The 27090-nt window shown below is 33.2% G+C and overlaps 2 protein-coding genes across 3 annotated transcripts; one reads left to right on the top strand and one right to left on the bottom strand.

Moving 5' to 3' along the window:
• Positions 1-5542: 5542 nt before the first annotated feature.
• On the top strand, positions 5543-6158 carry LOC132037367 (glutaredoxin-C1-like). Its single transcript, XM_059427868.1, has one exon. It carries the CDS (start codon positions 5704-5706, stop codon positions 6064-6066), a length of 363 nt encoding a protein of 120 aa, XP_059283851.1. The 5' UTR covers positions 5543-5703; the 3' UTR covers positions 6067-6158.
• A 5483-nt stretch (positions 6159-11641) lies between these two features.
• Positions 11642-25372, bottom strand: LOC132037053 (protein MICRORCHIDIA 7-like). Of its 2 annotated transcripts, none has more exons than XM_059427486.1 (20): positions 25212-25372; positions 20555-20952; positions 17507-17581; positions 17347-17381; positions 17168-17246; positions 16674-16766; positions 16457-16541; positions 16265-16340; positions 16008-16136; positions 15282-15380; positions 15100-15201; positions 14430-14591; positions 14233-14328; positions 13666-13717; positions 13455-13566; positions 13082-13376; positions 12484-12545; positions 12334-12388; positions 12131-12253; positions 11642-12003 (listed from the first exon to the last, which is right to left on the bottom strand). In XM_059427486.1, exons 2-20 carry the CDS (start codon positions 20949-20951, stop codon positions 11914-11916), a joined length of 2217 nt encoding a protein of 738 aa, XP_059283469.1. In that variant the 5' UTR covers position 20952; positions 25212-25372; the 3' UTR covers positions 11642-11913. The 2 variants fall into 2 exon arrangements, with proteins under 2 accessions (XP_059283469.1, XP_059283470.1); XM_059427487.1 differs by lacking the exon at positions 25212-25372 and adding an exon at positions 24375-24487.
• Between the last annotated feature and the right edge of the window lie 1718 nt (positions 25373-27090).

Raw genomic sequence — 27090 nt, 5'->3', positions numbered from 1 at the left:
TAAGTTTTGCCCTTCGCCTAATAACTCGAGATTATGGGTTCGAACCCCAGATTAGTAAAAAAAAAAAAAAAAAGGAAGGAATTTCGCAAGGCAGAGGTTTGGATTCGCAAGACAGAAGTTTGGATTCGCAAGACAGAGTTTTGCTACCTTAAGGTAGAGTTTGAAACTTTGATATATTTTTTTTTTACTAAGCCAGGGTTCGAACCTCAAATCTCATGGTATTAGACGAAGGATAAAAATTAAAGACCAACAATTTGAGGGACAAAAATTAAAGACCAGTGTCTTTGAAGGGTAATCGGGCAAGTGAACCAGTAGTATTTATATTTTTTGGGGTTGATACGTTTCCGGGTTGATACGTTGGAAACAGCCGCCGCTCTATAAGTTTCTCTTTTTGGAGGTAAAATAAACATGTGAAGTATTCCCCTCTTAGAAAATGCCGCTTAACCTATTACTAATTACTCTAGTAGACGTATACCAACCAAAAGTGTTATATTAGGCAATTGCTTTGCTGTGGAACATTAACTAACAGAGTCTAAGGACCATCACACCTGCTTCCGTACCTTCATTAAATATTGAAGAATCGATGTGGCTATTTAATGAACGCGGGCGCTAAACTACCACATTAATTTGGTCCCAATTTAGCCACAGATATGAAATGACCACCATATCTTTACTTATACAATTTTTGGTATCAGCAATTTCCCACCAACAATTTTCCCTCCAAAATACACTATTAAATTCACTAACTTATGCTTATTCCAATAAAAATATTTTATAGATTTCAACTTGAAAATTTCAAGGAGAAATAAATAGAAAATTTTCAAACAACTTAATGTATAGAACATTCTTCTTGCTTAATTCTTTTAGCCAACTTTAATCAAAGAAAAATCATCATTATTAAATTAATTAGCTCATTTTATGAATATTATTGTCTCCTAGCACTTAAAATAATAGGAGGTAATATGAAAACATGAATAGGTCCAAAAAATTATTAAATTGAATAAAAGAAATCAAATACTTTATAAACATTCTAGGAACCTTTACTGGATTTTTTTGGCATACATAATGGAAGAAAAAGAAAGTATACGTTAAAATATTAAATCCCAATATTTGTTCGCAATTTCTTTTGTTTCCTTTATTAATTATGACAGTAATAATTATTTTGCAAGACTAACTAATATTAAAAGAATTATATTAAACCAAAAATGAAGAAAAAAATGATTAATTATATTATTAATTTTCTCTTCGTTAAAAATTACTCCCTGCCCTCCCACCAAAGTTAAAAAAAAAACAAAAAATTACTACACCAACATTTTCTTAGCAAAAGGCGGAACAAGAATTTTAACTATAACTTCGACAAAAGTTAATATATAGTTCTGGTCAATGTCACATCTCGCCTATTGTAGTTTTGTTTAAAAACTTTATGCAAGAATTTGTATAAATAAGGATTTTGCTGTATCACAACAATTCTTTCATTTATATTTGTATTATAAATCTATTAAAAAAGTAAAAAAAAATTCATCAAAACAAAATTAATTTGATATATTTACAAAAACACTTGAATATGTCTTGAAAATGAATTTAAATATGTACTTCAATAGCTAAGCATCAAATGGCCGAACTAAAACATTAAGATTATTTTTCTTCTCGCACTTTAGATATTGGTAAGTCTATCACTCACCAAAGCTTAAAAATTTGCAACAAAATTAACAACTCAAAATTTCAAGAAGAAATAGAAGAGAAAACATAAAAAGGATGCATCCTTTTGTTTGAAAATTTTAATTTGTTCGAATTAAGTATTTGATCTAGATAATGCATCAATTAAGTAGAGTTACATATTTTAGTTTAATACTACCAATTGAAAACAAAACAAAAAAAATATTACGTATTAAAAATAAGTTTGTTGTTATTCTGTTATTACCGTACATGCAAAGTTATTTATCTTAAAAAATATAAATCAAATATTAGCGAATATTTTAGAAAATTAGATAAATATTAATTAAAAAGATATTAAATCAAGAAAAATAAGCTAACCATTGTTAACGCAAAGGCAGACTCATACGTGAAAGTGAGGGATTACCGATGCCTTAAAATTTTGAAAAAAGCATCTCTCCTCTAGCGAGATTCAAATTTAAGTTTGTAATGCTAATATAATTTTGCATTTTACGCATCAGGCTTTTCTACCCACTCACTCCTTCAAACTTTATATTTTATTTTTTATTTTGTTTACATTTTTATTCATTTACATTATTCTCTTTTATTTTTTCCCATAATGTTCTTTTTTTACTTGTTCTTCTATTCTTTTATACTACAAGTTCTCTTTCACCCTTAATTTAGATTAAGAATTGAAAATTTTAATTGAACTTGTTAATAGTTCTAGTGAATTTAGTTAGTTAATGTGCATTTAGTTGCTTCTAATTTGATTATGAAAACATGTGATAGCTGTCAAAATTGCCTTTGAATACTTTTTATTAATCTTAATATTTTCGAAATATAATATTTAGAAAAGATGCTAATATAATAAAATATGAAAAAACTATAAAAGTAAACAATTATATCTAACAAAAAAATATCAAAATAAAGTATATCTAACAAAAAATATCAAAATAAAGCTATAGATTTTTCATCAACTCGTCTGATTAGTATGCACAATTTTAAAAATGGAAAGAATTTCTTCACCATTTATCTTCAAATTTTGTTCATTAGAAAAAAAAAAAAAAAAGGGGGAGATAATTTTCTAATAAATTCAACAAATTTCGGTTTCTTGATTGCTCACATATTTATAAACAAAAATTTATTATAATAATTGAATCAATGGCGAATAGTCTGAATATATATGTTGTTATCATTTTTAGACTACTGAATCATTTACTATAAATGTAATGGTCCACCCGCTGCCAAATTTTGAATTCGCTTATATGATGGCGGCGAAAGAACATTAAAGTTACATCTGAAAGAATCTACTTATAACTGAAACTCTTGAAACTTTTCATTTTAAAAAATTTTAGTGGAAAAATGACTAACATATGCCATTATTTTAACGTTATAATTTTAAGAATTAATTTTAAGTTAGTAATTAAGTAATCCATGTATGAAAGATTTCTAAAAAAAAAAAAATTAAAGACTAGAAATTAATATTAGTAATTAAGAGAGAAAAGTATGTGTGCATCTTTTGAGATTCTCAATATATTGGGAAAAAAAACCAAAATTAAATTGCTGAGATAGGATTTGCATGCAAATTTCGAATTAATAAATTTTGGGAGGGAAGGGTAGAAATGACCTTGTCTAAGTATAAATTATTAAATTTAACCTAGATACTCATGTTAATTTATTGAACTACCCCCATTTAGGCCATTGTGGCCAAAATCAGCGTGGTAGAAAACCGTACCATTTCTCTTAATTGAACTACTCTACATATAATAACTGCAACAGCATCATTCACAGTCATCAAAATTAACAACTCAATGTCCACTTAGCTGAAGTCATTTTAATGGTTTGGCCGATAAAGTGAGAAGAAATCGTCTCTAATTGGGAGCGTTTTACATCTCAAAATGAAATATTTCGGAGAAAACTTAGTAATCATGCCCCAAAACGACTATCAAACTTCAAGTATTAATCTTTTTGACAAATTGAATTTTAAGATATTAATTTTTTTTAAAAAAAATTAGAAGTTACTTATGCTTCTTTGTCAAATCTACCATTTTTGTTCGAATTGAAGATCTAATTAAATAAAATGTTTAAACAGAGATATAAAAAAATTAGATAATTATCTTTTTAACAAAGATTCCTAAGTATCTTTCTTATATGTAAGTTTATGCCATACCTTACATTTTCTATTTTAAAATCAGTTCGGTTCGATCAACAACAACAACAATATTTTCTATGTAATTTTACAAGTAGGGTAAGTGGAAGGTGGTGTGTATGTAGCCTCATTCTTGCCAATGTAGAGATATTATTTCCGATGACCGTCGGCTCAAGTAAAACATATTAAATTAGGTATGAAAAGGAAATACTATAGAGAAGTAGTCATATTGAAAATAATAATAATAAAAAAATAACAACAAATAATATGATAACCGAACAAAGAATTTAAGAATTCATTTTGCCACTTTTATCGATCAATAGGAGACATAAATTTTGTACTCCGTGGCTATCGACATAATCCCTTGAGTTAAGGCTGTCAAGTGGGCCGGGCCGGGCCATATAAATGGGGGTCACATGGGGCCGGGCCGGGCCATAGTTAGTGGGCCGGGTTGGGGGCCAGGTTGGAGGAGAGAAAGGGGTGTTCGGCCCAGCCCCCTACCCAGATAGGGTTACGTAGTGGGCTAAGTGCGCCGGGCCGGGTTTTAGTTAATGGGCCTGACCTTTTTTTTTTTTTTTTTTTTTTAAAGTTCTAATACAAAAATAGACATTTACATTTACTACTAATAATAAAACTAATGATAAAATTGCTAAATTAAAAAAAGTTTAGTCGTCGTCAAATTCAAAAAGCTAGCCGTTGTAAATTTAAAAAACTAGTCATTGCTAATTTTATTTGAACCCCTAAATTTATGAATAACTGCACTTTGGTCATATTTTCAAACTATAAATACCCCTCCATTCTTTTTTATTTTCACACAATTCTTCCATAATTCTCTCTTTATCTAAATATGCTATTCAACTAGTGTACATTAGTTCATCTCCACCTTCTTCTCGAGTTCGAAGATCAACTTCAAGTGAGGTGTGGATGCATTTTGAGCGAGTAAATGAGGAACATGTTAAATGTCAATATTGTGATGACATATATCTCCACAAGTCCGGAGCGTCGGTGTGTATTAGGGGGGTGAGGGGTGGAGGGGGGTCTGGGTGTGTTGCGTAGACACTTGTGAAAAGGCATGAAATTGGGCGAATGATTTATCAAGGTATATTTGTTGAGATAAGTGCTATCACGATCTAATATATCTTGTATATGCGAAAATGTATCAAAGGTATATTTGTTGAGAAAACAAGATTGTCTAGCTTTAAAATACAATTTTAAAAAACTAAAGTGCTTTCAAGTAAAAAGAGACTTTTAATTTATTGGGATACAATGTTTTAAAATACTTATTATTAGTAATAAATGTAGTCTTTATCTTGTTTTTTTTTTTTATTTGAAGTGGGGCGGGTGGGCGGTGCACGGTGGGCCATCACCGGGCGGGGGGCATGGTGTGTCTGTCACGGCCCAGCCCCCTAATAAATGCCCCTAGCCCAGCCCCTTACACCTCTTTGTCTGGGCCGAGCCGGTGGTGGGCCGGGTTTATTGGGCCGAGTTCGGGCTGGCCCGGCCCACTTGAGTATATAATAGACATAAAGCCGTCTTCTGCATGGCTTTACAAGAAGCTTTCGGTTATTATTGTGCACCTATAATCCCTTTAGAGCAAAAATAATTACTTCTACAATAAATTCCCAAGCACAAATGACAATAATAAAATATCATCCTTATTCACGATATTGCCCCCCTTCCACACACACTATATATATACCTACACTATCTTCCTTTTTCCTCATCATTCCACAAACTCAAATTCCTCGTGTACTTTTCTTTTTCATCTAATTTTCTCATTTTTCTCCCTTTTTAAACATTTTATTACCAATACTAGTGCATGCCCAACTAGTTGAGCGCACAAGGGTTTCTTTGCATTATTTGGGTATTCACTCGCAGATTTTTTTATTTATTTATTTAAAATGCAATACCAAAACACAAAGGCGAGCCGAAGATCATCATCATCGGAGTCATTGGGGAGGGTGGCTAGGTTGGCATCAGCAAGTGCAGTGGTGATTTTTAGCTTGAGCACGTGTTGCATGTGCCATGCAGTGAAGAGGTTATTTTGTGAGTTGGGAGTCAGCCCAACGGTGTATGAGCTAGACCAAGACCCTAATGGACAAGGGATGGAGAGAGCACTCTCTAAACTTCTTGGAAATTCATCTGTTGTTCCGGTAGTGTACGTAGGTGGAGAACTAATCGGATCGATAGATAGAGTCATGGCTTCTCATATTAATGGCACTCTTGTCCCACTTCTCAGGGAAGCTGGAGCTCTCTGGCTTTAATTCGAATTTTATTTCTTTTTCTATGGTGATTGTTCCGGATCACATTGAAATTATTCTGTTTGTTAGTTTGTTTAAAAAAAGAATGATATTTTTCTGTCTTTTGAAACTGTTTAATTCTTAAATAACTTTTTATTTTGCTCTTAGATAATTAACAAGCTTTTACAGAAATAAAAGTGTCATGACATGTTTAAGATTCTGAACGTCAAGACATTCTAATATATGCCAAAAGTTTTTCTTTCTTAAATTTCGTGTTCAATAAAATACCAGAGTATAAGACGAAACAGAGAGCAAAGGATGTTTGGATTTGTTCTAAGCGGGCTAGCTGCTTGTGGATGATGGATTAATTCCTCCAATTTCTGTATTTTGTTTGTTTAATGAGCTTTATATCAGTAGCTAGCACTAGTTAATTAGGTGAAGTTAGAAATATCTGTTAAGTTACCTACTAGTATCGTGACAATCTGGTTAATGCCCTTAATCATACATTTAGTTCAAGAATCGACCCTTTCGTTTACATTATTTTCCCATTTGGATGGTTAAATTTAGGCGTCTGTAACATTACATTTTATGTACGAAGAATGCTAGCACGAGCGGAAGAGTAATTTTTTGGGCTTAAAAATTTGAAACCACAGGAAGGGAAGACACTAACTTATGTTTTCAGCTAATTATGTTGGATCAGGCTGCCCTCCAGTACCTCCCGATCCTTCCATTTCCTCCAGTTGGCTATTAAAATTCTAACACGTGTCCCTTAAACAAATAAATGACCTAGATCTGTTAAATTAACCCAAACCTTTTAACCATGGTAAAAATCTTTCTAAAAAAGAACACTATGCATTAAATAGGAGTAGCAGCACAAATGACAGCAGCCAGCCTATACACATTATTGTGTAGACTCTGCAGAGTATATAACAACAGAAGTATTAATGCCTTGTCGGAATTCCCAACATTACAAGTTATTTTTTTTTTTTTAAAAAAAAAATAATACTCTACGAATTAAAAAAGTGTTCCTTATGCATTTGCGGCATGAAAATACTAACTCCAAGATAAAAAGAGATAATTTGACTAAACTGTCTCTAATTAAATTAGTATTGGATTTGATCACATAACACTTAATAGGGGCAAATCTGAAAAAAAAATAAAGGCTGATAACAACTTTTCTTGATTTGATAAGTGGACAATTTCTTTTTTTATTTCAAAAAAAAAGTTACGTAGACTGACTCTTTTTGATCCGAAGGGGAAAAAAATGCTTGATGGGATTCTAGGTTAGGGTTTATTATAATCAAAGGAGGAGGGCAGAATTTACCTCAAACTACAAAAAGGTTGCAAATTAAATGGTATATGAGCCATTGCAACTGAAGCTGAAGAGGGAGGAAAAATGTACAAAAATACAATTAAGAGCTTCATCCCTCTTCTTTTACATAAGCTTAACTAACAAAAAGTTACTGTTCTCATATCTAATTCTAAGATTCTCATATCTAATTCTAAGATAAGGGACTTGCCATTTATCCATCAACCGATTTAGGCATAGGCATAATACATAAACAGGCCCTCAAACTTAGCATCAGCTGCCAAGTATGCCCTCCAACTTTGAGCGTGCACAAGTAAGCACCTCAACTTGCCTCTACTTTGTCAGTTGAACACTCTAACCTACAAAACGATAATCTAGACACCTCAACTTGTATAAAGTACACCTCGAAAAATTATGTTCCACATCAGTACTTGTATTTACGTGTTCAACTTTATATAAGTTGAGGTCTTCTTATCTTGGCTCGAATTTGGAGGGCATACTTGTCAGCTGAGGGTCTATTTATGTATTATGCCTTACCTTAGGAATATGATGAAAGTTCATGTACAAAGAGCCATGTTGAGCATTTGTAGCCTCCTAATTAGCTAGGCAATCAGCAGTTTGATTAGCATCTCTTAGGCAATGGCTTATCCTGATGTTGTTGTTGTCCACCATATAGATAATCTTAGTGATGTCCCTTCTCATCATGACATTCCTCACATCTCTAGCAGCAATAATGTTGTAAATGATTTGTGAGTCCATCTCAATAGTGACATTGGTGATTCCTCTATCAGAGCATAGTTTAACACTAAATTTAAGGGAGCTAAGTTCAGCAATCTTACTGTTAAAAGCATAGATAGGAACTGAGTATGCCAATATTAAATCACCAATCTAGCATCAATGTTCAATTTCATTTTCCATTATCAGGAAAATTACAAGTGAGAGTTCTGTAGAATGGTATTGGCCTTAGCTTCGTGATTTTAGCACGAGTCTCTGACCAAAGAGGATGGAAGCTTAACTTGAGATATTTCTTCCTCAAAGCAGCGCCAATGTACCATAGAATATCCCTTTTCATTCTGTATTGGTTATTTGGTTATACTTTTTTCCCATCTCCATATTTTACAAGCTGCATAGCATTTCCAGATCTGCCTGATAGGAGTGATTTGCAGAATCATTCTGCCACCATTTTATCAGGATACAACTTCTAATAGAGCCAAAAAGATTTTGTATACCTAGGGGTATATCAAAAAAATTCCAGATGCTAATGGCAACTTCACTATTAGAGAAAACATGCTCCAAGGCAATTTCCTCAATAGTAGTCTCCATGCTACAAATGAGACTTTAAAAGGAATAGAGTTGTGCCAAACCTTGTTAAGATAAGGGTCTTTTGGCCTTTTAACTGTTGGGACACTGACCATTTTCAGAAATTTTTCATAGAGCATAATCCTTGTTGCTATTGTCTCCTCTAGTAATACCTTCTATGTGGTTAACAATGTCCACAGGATTAGGTCTTAAGTTTCCTTAAATCCCATCTACGGAAGAATTTTGAAACCTTGATTTTAGCAGATACCTTCTATGTCGGTGTTGTCCACATAGTTAGTTAATGGACCCTTACCAGTCAATCATCCCACCAAAAGCTACTATCACCAACATCAATGTTCCAAAGAATGTTGCTTCCACCTTGTCTCGGATTTTAGTCCGACCTTTCCACATAGATTGGAGAATGCATAAATTAAAGAGGAAAATATTGTGATTTTGAATTCTAATCTTATCGTAATTAGCTTGCCCATCTCACCATTCATGAGCCAATTTCTCACCCAGTGAAAAGTACATTAAATTAAAGTATTTAGAAGCACGAAAGCCCTAACACAAAATGTTGAGATTAGAAGAAAAAAAAAAAAAGACTTTGCAAAGGGACAAAATAAAAAGAGCCAAATTAAGAAAGCGAGGATAGAATTCTTATGAAATAAAATTAGAATTCCAATTAAATATATAAAGTATAGGATGAACTAATATCAATAATTTCAATTAATAAAAAAATAAAGAAGATAAAATGTATTTTAAATGAACTGTTATTATATATTGTTGCATTCATTTTCATTTTTTTGTCCCATACGGTACACGGTATCGATTGGAGCCGATTATCGGATCGCGTAGCTAAGGGCGGGTTCGGTTCGGAAAGCGGTCTACCAAAAGACTTTTCTACTGCAAATAACTTGAAGCGGGGCACGGTTAAGGAATGAGCAAGCTTCATCTCACTGTAGCGCATCCTTTGATGGTGCATTCAATTCAATAAATGACAACTTTCAATATTTCTTTATATATCACTCCTTAGGTTATTTGTCGTCAAATAGTGCACTGTCACGCGTAAAGCATATACCCTGAGACTGATTTTTTCTAAAAATGGATAGTAATGCAAAGTGGCCTTCACCATTTTACTAATGAATTTACATGGCAGACTTGTATACTTAATACTAGTAAAGAAGAGCCCGTGCACCCAATCTCTATGAAAAATTCCTCTACAACTCTTAATGATATGTATCATTAATTGGATAAGCTTATGAAATTTCCTCCACTGTGGCGACGTGCTTGTACTGTATTAGATGGACGAATTTGCATGATAAATGAATATACATGTTTACTAAAATATTTTTTACAAAATGGAGGAGCAAATTTATTTTAAAACTTTGAAACAAAACTTGGAAATAATTAAATACTTGAAGTAACTGATTTTCAAATTGATACATATGGTAGTGTAAGTTTTAGGTGATGTTTTTATTTATAAATCTTTTCTAAATTCATAATATACGTTATTCATCAAACTAATTTAAATAAAAAATGTACACCTTGAATTTGCATGGAAAAGCCTGAATTTGAAAGCCTAAGAATTTGGATGTTATGGAGTTAGTTAAACTTATTTATTGTAATGGTGTTTGATAAATTATTATTATTATTATTATTATTATTATTATTATATTTGATTTCTCGCTACAGGTTCTGATCATATTATCCTGCAAATATGGTAGATTTTGAATATTTATTTAATTATATCTTAACTTGATAATTCCCTCATTGCTTTAGGGAAAAAGGAATTATAAACACAACTAATGCTATAATTAATATTACCTAGAACATTACTAAAATGAAGCTAAAAAGAACGTATAACTACTATTTAACTGTACTAATTTATTAATTATACAATTCAATTTGATGTGGATCATTTTTTTTGCTAAATCGATAATGCAAAATGTCACCTTTTTTTTTATTTTTTTTATTTTTTTATTTTTTATAGCTAAATATCACCTATTAGCCCTTAAAAAAAGCTTGATTATTCGTGTTCGGCATTCACACCACTGCTTGGAAACACTCAAAAGTTATTATTTTGTCGCTGTAAAAGATGGTCTATCAGGAAAACAACCATGTGGCTATTGGGGACCACAGTTAACCAAAAGTAGCCTGATCTTTTCGTCCAAAGTGACCCACACAAATCTCTCAAGCCAACAAAACAGTCCACCTATACACAAAACTAAGACAAAATGACCAGAATGCCCTCACAATGCCAGACAGGCATATTGACGTCCTGGCAGCTTATTCCCATTTATAAGTAGTAGAAAATTCTCTTCACTCCAGACTTATGAGTGTACTAATCATGAGACCATCAATTTCAGTCCTTTTTTCCCCTAGAGCACAAAAGGGTGTTATTTTAACAAATGGATTTTCTACATGATGCTTAGGAATCTGTTTTTGCATCTAATAGTGTCTACAGAGCAAGGACATTGTCCTAATCTGAAGACAAATCACATAGTAAAAAAAACACTAATGAATATTACTCTAAAAGATTACTTGAGCAAAGGTAATATGTCTCACAATTAAAGATCTTGCTAACTTATAAATCACTTTTTTTCACTCTTGCCGTTCTTGTAAATCACCTCTGCCATCCAGCCCTAAGGAGACAACTGGTTCTCAACACAAGCCATTAGCAAAAGTTACTAATATACTACATGTTTGTATTGAATGGACTTCTATTTGTCGGACATTGAAGTCTGCAGCAGTTGTTTTAGAGTCGAATCACATAAGAAACTATTCCCCTGAGTCCATTTTACTTGTCATATTTTCCTTTTACATGCCCCTTAAGAAAATCGATTTAATACTTTATTGTAGGGGCATAGGTGGAAACTAATAATTAATTATATCTTAATTTTCTAAAAGGACAACTACTCTGGGCCAGTTATTTTTGGTTAAGCATGATGTACAACTAAAATGTGCTGGAGGCAGTAATAAATGTTAAAGTACTCGAGCAAAGGTAACATGACGGATTACAATACAGAGTAAACTCGCGGTTAAAGATCTTGCTAATTTACAAATCACTTTTTTCCCACTCTTGGCATATGAGAAAGCTTGCACATCCTGTGCAAAGCAGCCAACTGGTTCTCAACACAAGCCATTAGTAAAAGCCAATATACATGTTAGTATTGAATGGACTTGCTATTAGTCAAGACATTGAAGTCTGCATCAGTTGTTCTTGAGCTGCATATTTTGTGTTACTTCTCATCGTTGTTTGTACCTCAACGTTCGCGCTTGATACTTATAAAGGCTATCCTACTTTCTAGCTGCCTATTTTTGTAGATTAGCTTTTCCATGGTATCAGAAGCATCCTAACCAGAAAAAGGTGAAAAAAAATTGAAGTCACGTAGTATTCACTTAGTATGCATAAAGCTGAGAGGAAAAGCAAAAGGGGGAGGGGAATTAGTAATAGCAAATAAAATACGAGTAATATTTTACCTTTAATTTGCTCCTTAAACTTTCTTCTTCCTTATCCCTACATTTTCGCTCTTCAATAAGCATACTAGCTAAATTTTTGTGGTTGTTATTCAGGTCTGATATCATCTTGTGTGCTGCCTGAAGCTGATTGTATCCGCGATTAGACAATTAAAGACTTAGTGTGATATGAGGGACAAAGACATGTAATATCAATCATCACTTACTTGACCTTCTAGATTCTTAACCTTGTCTTTTTCATACTGATAAGCCTGTTGTAAACTGCAGGAAGAAAACAGAAGATCCACATGAATGAGTACCTCTCCATAAAATTTGTAAGCAAAGAGCATCAATTGTGACAATGAGTATTTACTGACCTATTCTTAGTACTGTGATTCTCTTCTCTCAAGTTGGACACAGTATCTTCCATCTGTTCTCGCTGGAAATAAGAAACGAGAGAAATTTAGTGATTCTAAACTCTAATGACTGTCGACCAATAGTGCTGGTCAATTGATCATCCACGAAGTAATTAATCCAATGAATTAAAAAAAAAAAAAAAAAAACATGATCTTGGAGTAGTCGATAATGAATAAGAGAATGAGAGTTGGGAGTTCAATATGGAAAAAGAAATGTTAGATGATGAACAACTCACCTCTTTTCAATTTGTTTGTCTTACTTTTCTTTTCAGTCTGTTTAAAAAAGAATGTCTCTTTCCTAATTTGGCAACTCTTTGATCTCAACATCCCATATGACATGTTTAAGACCACAAAATTAAAGGACATTTGGTGCATTATACACATATTTAGTTTAAGACCATAAGATTCAAAAGTTCTCTTTATTTTCTTAAATTTCGTGCTTAGTCAAACTAAGATAAACAAATTGAAATGGAGGGAATAGTTGTAAACAAAGACAATTTTCTTGATAGAGAAGCTTGTAAACAAGAAAAGAATGTCAATACTTGTCTATTTACATTACCTTGACAACTAAATTTGCTGGAATTTGACCAGTTTGCCTATTTGATAAACACGCTTGCTGAGTTTCTCTCCACATAGCCTGATTTGTTGCCTGTACCGAAGAATGAACTGGTCCCTTCTCGTGTTCTCCTCCAATGGATTTCGATTTAGATTTATCATGACAGGTTGTGTGGCCACTAGAGGAAACCCGGGAACAGGACTTGCTTTTAGTGGAAGCACTTGATTCTTTCTCGGGAGAGACACCGCTCTTTATATTGCGACGCTTTGCATAACCAATTAAATGGCAGTTTGTGGACCTATAAAAGAAAAATGATCAATGAAACATCATAAATGAAAAATCTTATAATGTTGAAGAACGAACCAGTTGAACATACCAATACTTCTTCTGCATAACTTGTAAACGCGCCTCAAGTCTAGCAAGGACGATTGTGCGCTCAAAACCCTGTTTATCATGAGCTGGTTTAACAAAATTAGTTTCCAAGACACCTGTTACACAAAAGGAAAACAGCAAACTGATTTATTGAAGTTTAACGCTATGAGGAAAACAATATCAACCAAAAGCCCAGATAAGACATGAAATAGTACCAATCACACCACGACCATCACTTCCAGCAGCATTCCACACCCTCCAAAAAGGCTGACGAGAAAAAGGAATGCATCAGCTTGATGACAAAGATCATTAGTTAAACTTAAAATGTATCAGTTCAACTACTTCCAACTGGATCGATTTCCTATCTCATGAAAGCTTGATGACAAAGACTATGATAGGCTGAACAATTCATAGACGTAACTGTCAAAACCGATAAAACGTGTCACTTAGATTACACAAGCTTCCATGTTGTTGCAGAATCTCTTATTTTAAGTTAGATGCAACTATCCAGCTTTTAGAGAAAAGAACTGCTTAGTAAAATTCCCGATTGCATTCAACAGATAGTAAATGATTCACAATTTCACTCGCTGAAACATAAAAATTATTGAATTCTGACCATCGATGCAAATGAACCCCATATATAAGTAGTCCCACAACCCCACACTCCTTATATGTATAAATAGTGGATTTACCTAGGACTATATTTCAACCTACGATATTGAAATTTTACCTACACCAGCAATAAATCCAATCATGATGCGTTGAGTAAGAAAAAAGCTAACCTTAATTAGCCGGTTCTTGTGATAAACGTTGAAACCTTGAATGTCAATGTGATGTTTTGCATCCTTCACAAAACCAATAGTTACCAGAGCGACCGCCTATTGTGAGAAAACCAGTTTTTAGAGAAAAGCCAAAAGTGTTAAAATGCTTCTAAAATACCTAAAATCATGCTTGAATCTTTAGGGGAAAAGAATGTTACATTTGGATCCTGGGTTGTTTGATCACCAATTGGTTGAGGTCTGTAAGTGATCTCCTCGGATAGCATCATGTCGTTGATCAAATTATGATGCTCAACATCTTTGCCGCGCAAAATGATTCGAAATCCAGGAGAAAGCCTCAGGTACAAAATTGAAGCATAACTCTGAGAACAATGATCAAGACACAAGTCAACTCCAAGAGAATAATACGCGAACCAATATGAACAAACGAGAATTCAGATGTCAAAAACATTTTAGTTTTAAGAAATCTTCTTATACTTTTCCAGATAACTTGTCTAGAAATAAAAAGAATACAACAACAACAACATACCCATTGCAATCCCACAATCTGGGGTCTGGGGAGGGTAAAGTATACGCAAACCTTACCCCTATCTCGGAAGATAGGGAGGCTGTTTCCGAAGTAATAAAAAGAATGTTGAAAAAAAAAAAAAAAAGAATGTTGAAGCAAAATTTGAAGCAGCAATCAGCAGGGTAGAAATTATTATTTACGTATATATAATAGATGTTGAATCCCTTTGGCTCCTTCATATGTTTACTTCCTAATTTTTGAATCCCTTTGGTGAAAATTCTTGCTCCGCCACTGGCTATCAGTGGTTTGGCGAATAAGAACTTTAATAGACTGAAATTTACACAACAATTAAGAATATTTACCCTTAAAGAATGTTGATAAGTTAAAAAATGCCTGGAGTTAGGATATTCTTTTGCCATCTCAATCTTCTTTTCGTCTCGACTAACACTCCTGATTTGAATGTCCTGAAGAAGATAAAAGCATCATTTAGCTACGAAACCAATGATAGGATTTGGTAATATGTAATTCAAGAGGAGAAGAATACTTGTGGATCAGTGTCAAAATCAAGTTCCGTGGCTCCTTCTTCGTCCTCCCAGAGATTGTATATGATAATTCGCGTTCCTTGATCATTCAATAATTCAAACTACAACGAAGAAGAGCAATAACATTAGGAGCATAACTAATGAATGGAAACAAATTTTATGACAATGTAGAATTTACACATTGGAGCCAGTGAACTGAATATCAAAACAGAATACTCTTTAATTTACGTGAAACCATAATCTTTGATCTAAAATTTCGGTAACTTAACCACCTATATGAACTAAATGTCATTGTAAAAAAATTCTAGTCTTCCATTCGTTTCAAGCAATACTAACTTTAAAGAACAATAATTCAACTTCAATTGTAAAAGCTGTTCCACTGCAAATAATACGCATCCTTGCAAAATCGAGAGATATTACTAGTCAAACTTGAACTACAATGTTCTCCACGAATTAGATTCAGAATGTCTATTAATCACTAACAAAGGGAAAAAAGGTGCTTAAGTATCTTGTAATTACAATCCATATAAAGACTACTATTCGAAAATCAATTTGTTCATTTGTTCTGAGAAGAGAAACAGTTCTTAAACAAGATGAAGAGGAAAAGAAAAATAGGAGCACGGGAAAAAGCATAAACACACACCAGAAAAGAAAAAAAGAATATAGTTCTCAGTTACTGTGAACTATTATCATCTTTTATGACTACATAAAGAGAAAATAGGAAACACCTGCTGGAAGAGATCCTCTTCACTTTCACATGGAGACCATTGTGCTATCGTGTCTGAATTTCTTTTCCAATCATCAGCTGAAGATCGAAGCAACATCTCCCAAGTTCCTTCTCTCTTGACAAAATCAATCTTCACATTACCAAATACAAAAAACTGTATTTAATACTTTATGTGGCTTTCATATTGTAACTGTCTTCACCGAAACTTTTCGAACAAGAAGAACATATATGTTCTTTGCAGTAGTTAGGAAGTCATACCATAGGAACAACAATATCTTCTTTCCCTGTGCTCCTTAAAAATGTATATGACAACATCCCAACACTTTGTGTTGTGCTAAAAAATAAAAAAAAAACAATACATTACTTTTATAACTGCAAATGCTAATCGATTGCTAGGAGGAGAATTATTTAAGAAATTAGCAAGTAATAGTTACTAGCCCATAGAAGTACCTTATCCCGTCCCTTCCCTGACAACGTGAGAATACAATCACATCTGCCCCGAGTCTCATACTACTTGTTTTGAAACCATTTCCATCTTGCACAACATTACAAAATAATAAGGCAATTGTTGCATAATGGAAAACGGCTTGATCCAATAAAACTGTTTAGCACGCCCGAATAACAGAACAGAGATGGTTTGGCTGTTGCAACAGATATGTAAACTCACATTGGCCAATAGTATTTGCTAATTTGCTTTTCGCTGAATATCCAAGAGACATGCACGAGCGCATTTTATCTGGAGTCATTCCACCACCATTATCTGTAGTCCAATTGTGAAAGAATTAACTCAAGATCCGAACAAGAAAAGAGCTGCCTACCAACGAAAACATTTATTATTTGTCTCACACAACAACTACATTAGTTGTGCGAGGGTTCTATTTGTCTCACAACTTAGTGGACCCAAAATTTGTGGACAAAAAAGTGTAAGAATCGGGTCCACTAAAGTGTGAGACAAAAAGAAGCATCACATAACTAATGTCAATTTTGTGAGGCATATAATAATGTTTTTTCGCCTACCAACAACAGATCAAGTATCCGATCCACAAGTATGGTCTGTAGAACAATAAAGGAGAATCTCTCCAAAAACTCCCAGACTCCAGAGAACCAACAACATAAAATTGAACAAAAGAATCTACAAGGAGAGTGGATGAATATATATACCTTCAACTAATATCATTTTACCCTTATCTTTCTTGTTGTCCAACACATCTACACTGACATAGGTGGCTCCATTGCAAACCTGAAGGAAAAATATTTCCAAAGAAAAGGAGTGATTAAGGTGATGGAAGAAGGGAGAAGAGAAAAGGAAATAACGGAACAGGAAACCACAGCACGTGTACCTCATCCATAGCATTGTCAAGAAGCTCAGCAAAAGCTGGTGCAGAGAACAAGATTATAAAAACCTCAACAAAGAGAAATCTTCCACTAATATATATGGGAGAAATGAGCTTGAAGGAACACGAAAGTAAATAAAAGATTAAGCTTTGCAACAAACTTTACCTCCCAAAGCCCATTTATGACTGGTGGCATTTGAATGCAAGAATTTTGGGTGAACTCTCACATGATCCATGCCATCTGCACATATGAATGAAATCAAAGTAAATGAAGGATGCTCTTTTTTTTCATGATGAGAAAAAGGTAATTAATTACATTAACCAAGCATTCAACCATATCAATTGTTAGACAGTATATGTCTCTCACTTTGGTTGTGTAAAAGTTTTCAAAGGCTTTATAGTTGTCTTGAGTTACTCTATTCACACGTTAAGGTTTTAGTTCCAATGTTCATATTCTTTCACAAGATATCTGAGCTAGCCTTTGACAATACCATTCTCACTCTCATAAGCAAGTGCTGGACAATGTGTGAACGCTAAATTCGATTTAAGAGAATGAGGAGTTATTTTTCCCAAAAATGGACATATTAAGGATTCTATACAAGTCCCGTGTTACTTAACCTATTATCTTATTGTATTGAGTTGAATGCTAAAATTCTTTCACTTATATTTGAAGATAGTTCAGTATTAAACCCGAGTTTCTTCTCTCACTCAACTCTGCCCATATCCCATCCAATGTTGTCAAAGGCACTCTATCTTCTTCCTCTCAATTTAGCCCATCGAGCCCTCAACTTGTGCGTATCAGACACATTTCTTAGCCTATTAAGCTTATCTAGATATATACTTTAGGGCTATTCCTCCATATATATGGAGCATATTTTATGCTCTTGACTAAACATCTATATATTTGTATTTTTCACCATTAGCAATTCAAGGCTTCTCTCTCTCTTTACAATTGAACTTGTTTTTGCTTTTAAGAAAAGAACTTCAAGTTGACATCTAACCTTAGCAACAGATCAACAAGATTACATATATGAGTGGTATCAAAAAAAATATTTATCCAACATTCATAGTATAAGAAATTTCAACAATAAACCTTAACAACCGATCAACAAGATTACATATATGTGGTATAAAAGAATATAAATCTATCCAATCATTTGGTCTATTTAACAATAACTATATCTCAATCCAATATTATGCAAAATATAAAGATAAAAGTACTAGACATTATCGATTTTTTCTACTGCCATATAAATTCTCTAACAGGATTAAAACACTTCCAACATGACAAAAACTTAATCCCATCTAATTAGTGCCACCTCTACATATCTTTTTCTTTCCGTGTGCCCTATTTCTAGCTAAGTCTGCATGGATTCTAAGAGATTATTGTAGGTCTTTTGAGACAACGTCTTTTCATGTGATTAAATATCTCCAATGTTTAATACAATAAATAGCACCGGGAGAGGGGGGGGGGGGGGGGGGGGGGGGGGGGGGGGGGAATGTGTTACTAATAATCTTGTAGAGCTCGTCCACTACACTATATTCCATCCCAAATTAAATTCATTCATGTCACTACATTGGGCAATCTTCAAATACTTATCAAGCAGGACATCAATTAGATTCAATTATGCTTTAATGCAAAATCCAAACCTAATAGTAAAGAACAACAAACGAAGAAGGAAAAAGGAAAGGCTTACAATATCCTGTACTTCGTGCAAGAGTTTCTTATCAATGCAAAGATCCAAAATTTACAAATATAATGTCTTTAACATCCACCATTTTCAATTAGATGACAATGTACCCCAGTGAAAATCCTGGCTCCGCCACTGATCAGGAGTAAGAGTTTTGGAAGCTAGTTTTGAATTAAAATTAATTCCTTAATGTTTTTGGAAGCTAGTTTTGAATTAAAATTAATTCCTTAATGTTTATTTTCCGTCAGCATCTTGAAATATTTTTATGTATAAAACTAGATTTTGTTTTACGCTACTTCTATACTTAACACTACTAAAAAATCACAATTTTTCCACTGAAAAATGTTCAACGACTATTCTCACGGAATGTCGGAGGGGAAACCTAAATATTAGTGTTTTAACACCGAAAATTGGGACGTTTCTCAGCGTCTCAACGAGAACTTGTTTCCACCATGTGTTTTTCCAGTGAGCTGGTTTGGTGGGAATAAGATGGGAAAATCATGTGATCATAAATTTCCCATTTTAAAAATTTGTGATTTATAGCAATAATCTTTATAAGAAAGTTGTGATATATAGCATTAATCTTTATAAGAAAAACTCTGATGCATTCTTCCTCCAACCCCACCATTCTTTTTCCACCATTCTTTTTGATCTGATTGAAGTTTTGAAAACAAAGAGGAGTACTTATAGGCCTTTGGACGTGATTTAATTGAAGTTTGAAAACAGAGTATTTGAAGTTAAAGTTGAAAAGGTATTTGAAAATTAATATGGATTTCACTTGGAAAAAGAATTATTTAGACAATTTGAAAAACTAGATGGTGATTTATAATACTTTTATGATGTGTAATATAAAAAATTGTGATTTATAGTTATGTACTAATTACAAAAACTAATTTCACAATTCACAAGAAATTTTCTTGATGCAGTCATCCTCCAACCCCACCATTCTTTTCCAAATAGAATCCCGGAGTTAAAACAAACACTTTGAAGTTGAACTTTTGTGAGCGGAAACTATTATTTCACTTGAAAAACTAGTCAAACGTATTTTTCAGACTTCAAGTTTGAAGTTGAAATAATGGATGAGATTGTAAAACAAACAATTATCTGAAAAAACAGGCAAGGACAACATGAGTGGCGGAGCCACGTTTATTCAAGGTTTCGTTGAAAGATTACTCTTGTGTAAATAGTCAGGAGCACAACTAGTTAGAAAATTACACGGTATAAATAAGGTCAATTTGATTATTTATGTATAAATATTAAGTTTTGAATCCCCTTTAACACAATATGAACTTCAGCTAAGTGACGAAGGGCTTAATGTTTACCCCATTGTTGTGGATTTTGAGTCTCTCTAGAGAGATTTTGTTTATCTTTTTGAATCTCCTTGACAAAAGTCCTCAAAGATAGTTCAAAAGAAATTTTGCATATATACAATATGTTGAATTTCGTTACTCCTTTTAGTGAAAACTCTAGCTAAACCATTGGACCAAGTAATGAATTACTAGCAAAGAATAGTCAAACATTACCTGCATGACCAGCAGCAAAACCACCATCAATGCCTTCATAATCTCCAGCTTTCCAAAACTGCTTACAACTCGAAACAGCACCAGTAGAAGAAGCGACAACCTTTTCTGCAGCCACTACCAATTCATTATTGCCTACAATATTACGAGCACGGTTCAACGCTGCCCGCTCTTCGGGGGAAAGTGGATCAAGAAACCCTACCGGCAAAGCTGCTTGAACTTTCATCTTCTTCAAAGGACTTCCTTCCACGTCGTCGTCATCATCATCATCACTATAATCAAAAAAACGTGAACCAGAAACGCCATTGCTTCCTCCACTGCTTACGGGAATCATAGCTGTATTATGATGATCTAAGTCCTCGACGTCCACAATTTCATCCTTGATAGGGAGAGTACTCATGCTGTGAAAAAAAAAATCAAGAATAAAGAACTAGGGTTTTGTTATTTTTTGGATATTGATGATTGAGAAAAATAAAATTGAGAAGTTGTTGTGTTCGGAACAAATTCTGAAAGTGCGAGGTTTGTGCGACATCTTTTTCCTTACGTATGTCAAAAACTAAAACCGTCTCCTACGTGGTTTGGAGTTACAAACAAGTTGGCGCCAACATGGGATTCCCGGCCCATGAAGGACATTTTAATTTTAATAAAATAAAGTTGAAAAACTTAACTATCGTTTGTCATAGTTAAAAAAAAAAAAAAAAATTAAAACTATTGTTTCTTTTTGAATAATATTAATTGTAAAGTAAATTGCACATATCTTTTTTCGTAATTTGATGATTAAAATCAGGGTTTGCAATGATCGTTCAAATACAAATTACTTTTCTTTCTATTTTTATATTTGTAAGTGCGAATATCCAACATGGAATGTTGATTGGCGTTTTTATCCTTAAAAGTAGACATATTAATCATAATTGTTATCTAATTATCTCTCTGTCTCAATTTATGTGATGCACTTTTTTTTTTAATCTGTCTCAAAAATAATTATACTAATTTAACCTAAACTTCTCCTTTTACGCTTAATGAAATGATTTACTGCTAAACAAATATCTATGGATCGTTTTAGATCACAAGTTTTAAAAGTCTTTCTTTCTTAAATTTCGTGCCTAGTCAAAATATATTATAAAAATTGGGACGGAGGGAGTAGTATTTTATGAATAGTTAGGACATAAAAATTAATTAAAGTTTGGCTATTAAATCTTTCGTTATTAGAAATAGGAAAATGCATAAATACCTCATATTATAGTCTGATTTTCAACTACATACTCCCAGCTTGAGAGAGTCTTATTACCTCATCGGCCTATTTAAAAGTAGAATTGTTAACCCCTTAAGTATTGAGGTGGCATAGCAATGAAGGGCACAAACAATGCAAAAATTATTTTTATGATGTTTTAGTTATTAAATATATATCTTTTTGTTTTAGGTTTGTTTTTTGTTTACTTCTTCTTTTAACTTCCCTTTTGCAGTCAGACCTGTCAATTGGGCCGGGCTGGGCTGGGTCGGGCCATGTAAATCAGGGTCACATGGGGCCATTTTCGGGCCGGGTCGGGCCATAGGTTAATGGGCCGGGTTGGGGTCGGGTTTGAGGAGGAAAAAGGGTGTCCGGCCCAGCCCTCTACCCGGGTAGGGGTACATAGTGGGCTAAGTGGGCTGGTTTGGATTTTAGTTAATGGGCTGGGTCGGGTTCAGTTAAGGGGTCGGGCCGGATTTTAATTATTTTTAAAAAAATTGATACTTTAAAATCTAGTTGTTGTCAACTTTATTTTAACCATCAAGTTCCTTAAATTATTCTTTGGCCCCATTTTCAATCTATAAATATCATTCATTCTTCTCCATATTATCTCACAATTTCCTACTCTCCTCTATCCCTAAATTTCCTACTCATCTAAATATCTCTCTCTCTCTCTCTCTTCCAACTTCCAAGTTCAAATTTCAAAATTTAAATTTAATGGATAATGACAATCCTCCTCCTCTAGCTCAAGGAGTGCATTAGTGTGGAGGTATTATGATAAATTAGAAGAAGATACGATTCGATGTAGAATTCGTCTACCAACTATGAACCATAGGTCCGGACCGGGATATGGACCAGTCGATACTTTGGTCCGTCACTTGGGTCAGAAACACCCAAATGCATATGCAACTCTTCGTTAGAATTTGAATTTTGAGCTTTCAAGTTTCAAGTTTCAAGACTCAACTTTCAAGTTTCAAGTTTCAAATTTCAAGTTTGTATGTTTTCATTTTGCAATGTTAGTTTGTTTGTTTCGATTTGATTTTGCAATGCAAGTCGTTCAAGTTTGTATGTTTGGAATTTGCAATGTTATCAATTTAAGTTTGAAATTTATTTTAAATTATCGGTGTAGTCTTGCTTCGCACTCTCGACTTTTTATAATATTTGACACTTATATTTAAATGAATTATTTTTTATTTTTTTTAAAGAAGTCATTTTTGGGGTTTGGCCATTTGCCCAACGACTATTCTTGCTTAAATAGCCGTTGGGAATCTTCATTCCAACAACATATACAAGATATACACGAATATACAATCAACATATACAAGATATACACAAATATACAAACAACATATACAAAACATACACAAAGTCATAAATATCCAAACAAGATATACAAGTCATTTTTGGAGTTTTTGATAATATCTTAATCACAAATATACATGGTATTTTTTTAACAGAAAAATATTTTCCAATCAAAAGGTCACAAAAGAATCAATATACATAGTATTTCTAAAAAATAATATTATACCAGGTATATATAACATTATACAATTATAATCTATGTTAAATTATACTATGTATAAAGTACATTAGTGTGCTTCTAAAAATGAATTATACTATGTATATATAATATTATACCTCCATATAATATAATATAATTAAATTATACCATGTATATTGTAATACATTAGTACCTCTAAAAAATTGTCAGGTATATATAATGATTAATTGAATACTATTAAGTTTTAGTTGCATAGTAATTAAGAGAATAAAGGGAGTTTAATAGTTAAAGTTGGAATCATCTCCCTATAAAATAGCTAATTTGAGTGACTTATTTAATTAACTTCCAAAATTTTAGAATTATCCCTAAAAATAAGCAAGAAAATGGAAAGCATGGATCTAATATAGGATTGATTCTCGTATAGTAGAATCTGTTATGGAAGTAAATATTTGATATGCATTAATTAACGCTATCATATATATGTAATCATTTTTCAAAAACTGCTTATTTATGTTTTTTTTTTTAAAAAAAAAGTAATTCGAAGTGGTTCGGGCTGGTCCGGTGCCCTGATGGGCCAGAACCCGGGCCTGTTGGTGGGCCGGGCTACATGGCATGTCCGGTCCAGCCCCCTAATTTTTTCCACTACCCAGCCCATCACCTTCTTACTGGGTTCGGGGCCGGGCCGGTTATGGGTCGGCTTAGTTGGGCCGGCCCGACCCAACCCGGCCCAATTGACAAGCTTAGTGAAGAACATGAATCCCGACAAAATCTCTAGCAAAGAACATGAACACTACGGAGTTTTTTCCGACGAACTATTTTTTTTCTTCCATTTCTCCCCTCTCTCTCTCTCTCTCTCTTGAACGCGCGCGCACACAACCATCTCAACACCTCCACTTTCACCCCCCCCCCCCCCCTTTTTTTTGTTTATTTCCTACACCATCATTCCAAACCAAAATTTGAAAGAAAAAAAAATAATTAAAACTCCCGATCGTGCAAATCAAGATCTTATTTGATGTAGAAAGAGTGAATTGAAAATGAAAAGAAAAAAACATATATGGAAATACAAAACTTAATTAGGAGGAGCAGATACATACATTAGTGTAGACAATACTTCTTTGAGCACTCTACTTCAGAAGAAACTTTGAAAGTGTTGTAAGGGTGGAAAAATGGTTCAACATGGTGAACAAAATAAGGATGGAACAAAGTAATTAAAGAAGAAGACTAAGAAATGTTACGTGGAAAATACACGCGTCAAATTAGGATAGGCGTGCGTATTTAACACTTATTTCATATCTATATAATATTTTGCGTAGAAAATACACGCGTCAAATTAGGATAGGCGTGCGTATTTAACACTTATTTCATATCTATATAATATTTTGCGTGGAAAATATACGTGTCAAATTAGGATAGGCGTGCTAGGCTAGAATTAACTATTCCGCTCCAAAATTGTTTAGTAGGGTGATAGTAAACCCGCAAAGAATAAGTGTAGATCTTAGACATCAGTTGTTGATCAGAGAAAATACAAAAAATAAGACTGTTTGGATGAAACACAGATATATTTTTCAAAAAATGGCTATTAGTACATAGAATATTAAATGAGAAGAACAATAACTGTAAAAATCAACAGACTCACTTCATGCATGAACAATAAAATGGGTGAAACTCAAAATCTTAGAAGAAGAACAATAGATGCAAAAACAATCAACACATAGCTTATTCGAGAAATAAAGACAGAGATTCAATGCATTCAATTCATAAATCCGGTGATACGATTCACACACATTCATATAATCATCCGCTTTTCCGCAACACAAAAACAGAAAGAAAAAAAAAGCACATTTTCACAGACATTTCGGAAAAATATGGAATTCTTCAAAAGTTAGGGTTTTGAAAATCTCATATATGTAGAAAAAGAGAAACAAACTTACTTGCATGATACACTCTGTGTGCGCAAAATTTTGGTCAATAGAAAGGCAGAAAGAGAGAGGCGAAAAAACAACTGGGCTGAGGGACATATGGGAATATGGATGGAACTCTCTAGAAAATAGCGAGGGAGCTCTAATTTTGCTGAGGGGAAAACTTTTTAAAAAAATATAAAATACCATACGGCGGTTTCAAACCGCCGTGACCGTCGTATCAATAGAAATATCTACTATTAAAAATCTTAATATGGCGCTTCAGAAATCACCAAATTGTGTTGAATATTTGTGGCGGTTTCTCTAAACAGCCATAATAGAAACGTCGTATCGAATTATAATAGAAGAAAATAATTTTTACAAACATTACTTGCTAGAAGACCAATTCGCAGCTGCGGGAAACTAAAATTCTTTAGGAATACAAAATCGTACACTACATGACTTGACATACACGTACAACACACGTTCTGAGAATCGATTTCACATTAGACTAAATTTTCATTTGATCATTTTTCTAATATATCTATATATAGGACTTTAAAATCGACAATTTATTTATTAAATTATTTCCTCATATTTAGGACTTCGATATCCACTAAAAATCTAAAATTTTACTTTGATGTAATATTATAATATTTAGGACTATAAATCAGTTATTACTCTTCTACGATAACTATTTTACTTGCGTCAATTTTTTCATCAAAGCTCTTCAGCATGTCCCTCCCTCTCCAACAACTTAAAATCTTTTTCTCTTGATCTGAGAAGTTATAAAAACATTACCAACATATAAAGTAGGGCTTAGTTTGTTGGATCCTTACTAATATTTTTTATTCGATCACTTCCTTATCAAGAATTCATAAGATTTTATTAACACACATCTTGATTGACACAATGCAAGTGAAAAAAGAAGCTTAATAAACATGTTTTGTTGAATTAGGTGGTAACAGTGCGGTGAAGCCGCCAAAGAATGTTTGAAATCTCAATATCTTTACTCAATAATTACATTAAGGGGTAATGGAATACTTTCATGTGTAATTCTATTTTATCCTGAGATATTTGACACTTTTCTTCTAAAGAACCTTGGGTTCTAACCATACGGCGATTCAACATCAATCATTTGCAAAAACATGTATTTTACACTTTCATGTGCAATTATCTACCCAATCTTTTGTTTTAATGATCTTGAAATTAATTTACAAAATTCTTTACTACATGACTCGACATGCGTGTGCAACGCACGTGCCGATATTATAACTTAGAGCAAACAATTACAATAAAACTGATTTACTCTTATCATTTTCCCAGATTGTTAAAGAAACTTTTGTTAAAGAAACTTAAGGGATAAGCATTACTTATTGGAAGACTAATTAACAGTTGTAGTAAACTAAAATTATTTAGATATACAACATTATATATTACATGACTTGACATACACATGCAACGCACGTCCAGAGAATCTATAAGTTGGTATTTTAACCCACTTATCTCTTCCTTAATCTTAGATTTTTGCTTGCTATGTTTAAGTGAGAAGCTAGTACATTTACTGTGTTTTACTCCTATTTTACAGGTTTATGTGATTTAGAAGTGATCGGAAAAGAAACCAAGTGAAAACAAGTCAAAAAGAGGCCAAATTGAAGAAAATGAGAAAAGTTATTAAAAAAATGCAAAAAAAAAAAAAACTGCCAGATCTGCAAATATGAAAATTTGGGGCTGTTTTGGTCACATATAGATGTGGAAAAATTGAGGATCTATAAGAGCATGACTTGGGAGAAATTATTCTCATCTTTGGCCATTCTTACAAGCTTGGAGAGGTAGGGTTCTTAGACCCACACATGGTGTTGAAGATTAGAAGATTTGAATGAGAATCTTCTTACCCTGTTACTCATTTCTT

The sequence above is a fragment of the Lycium ferocissimum genome, chromosome 11, assembly GCF_029784015.1.
Source record: "Lycium ferocissimum isolate CSIRO_LF1 chromosome 11, AGI_CSIRO_Lferr_CH_V1, whole genome shotgun sequence".
NCBI classification, from domain to species: Eukaryota; Viridiplantae; Streptophyta; class Magnoliopsida; order Solanales; family Solanaceae; genus Lycium; species Lycium ferocissimum.
This window is presented reverse-complemented; position numbering and strand designations above follow the sequence as displayed.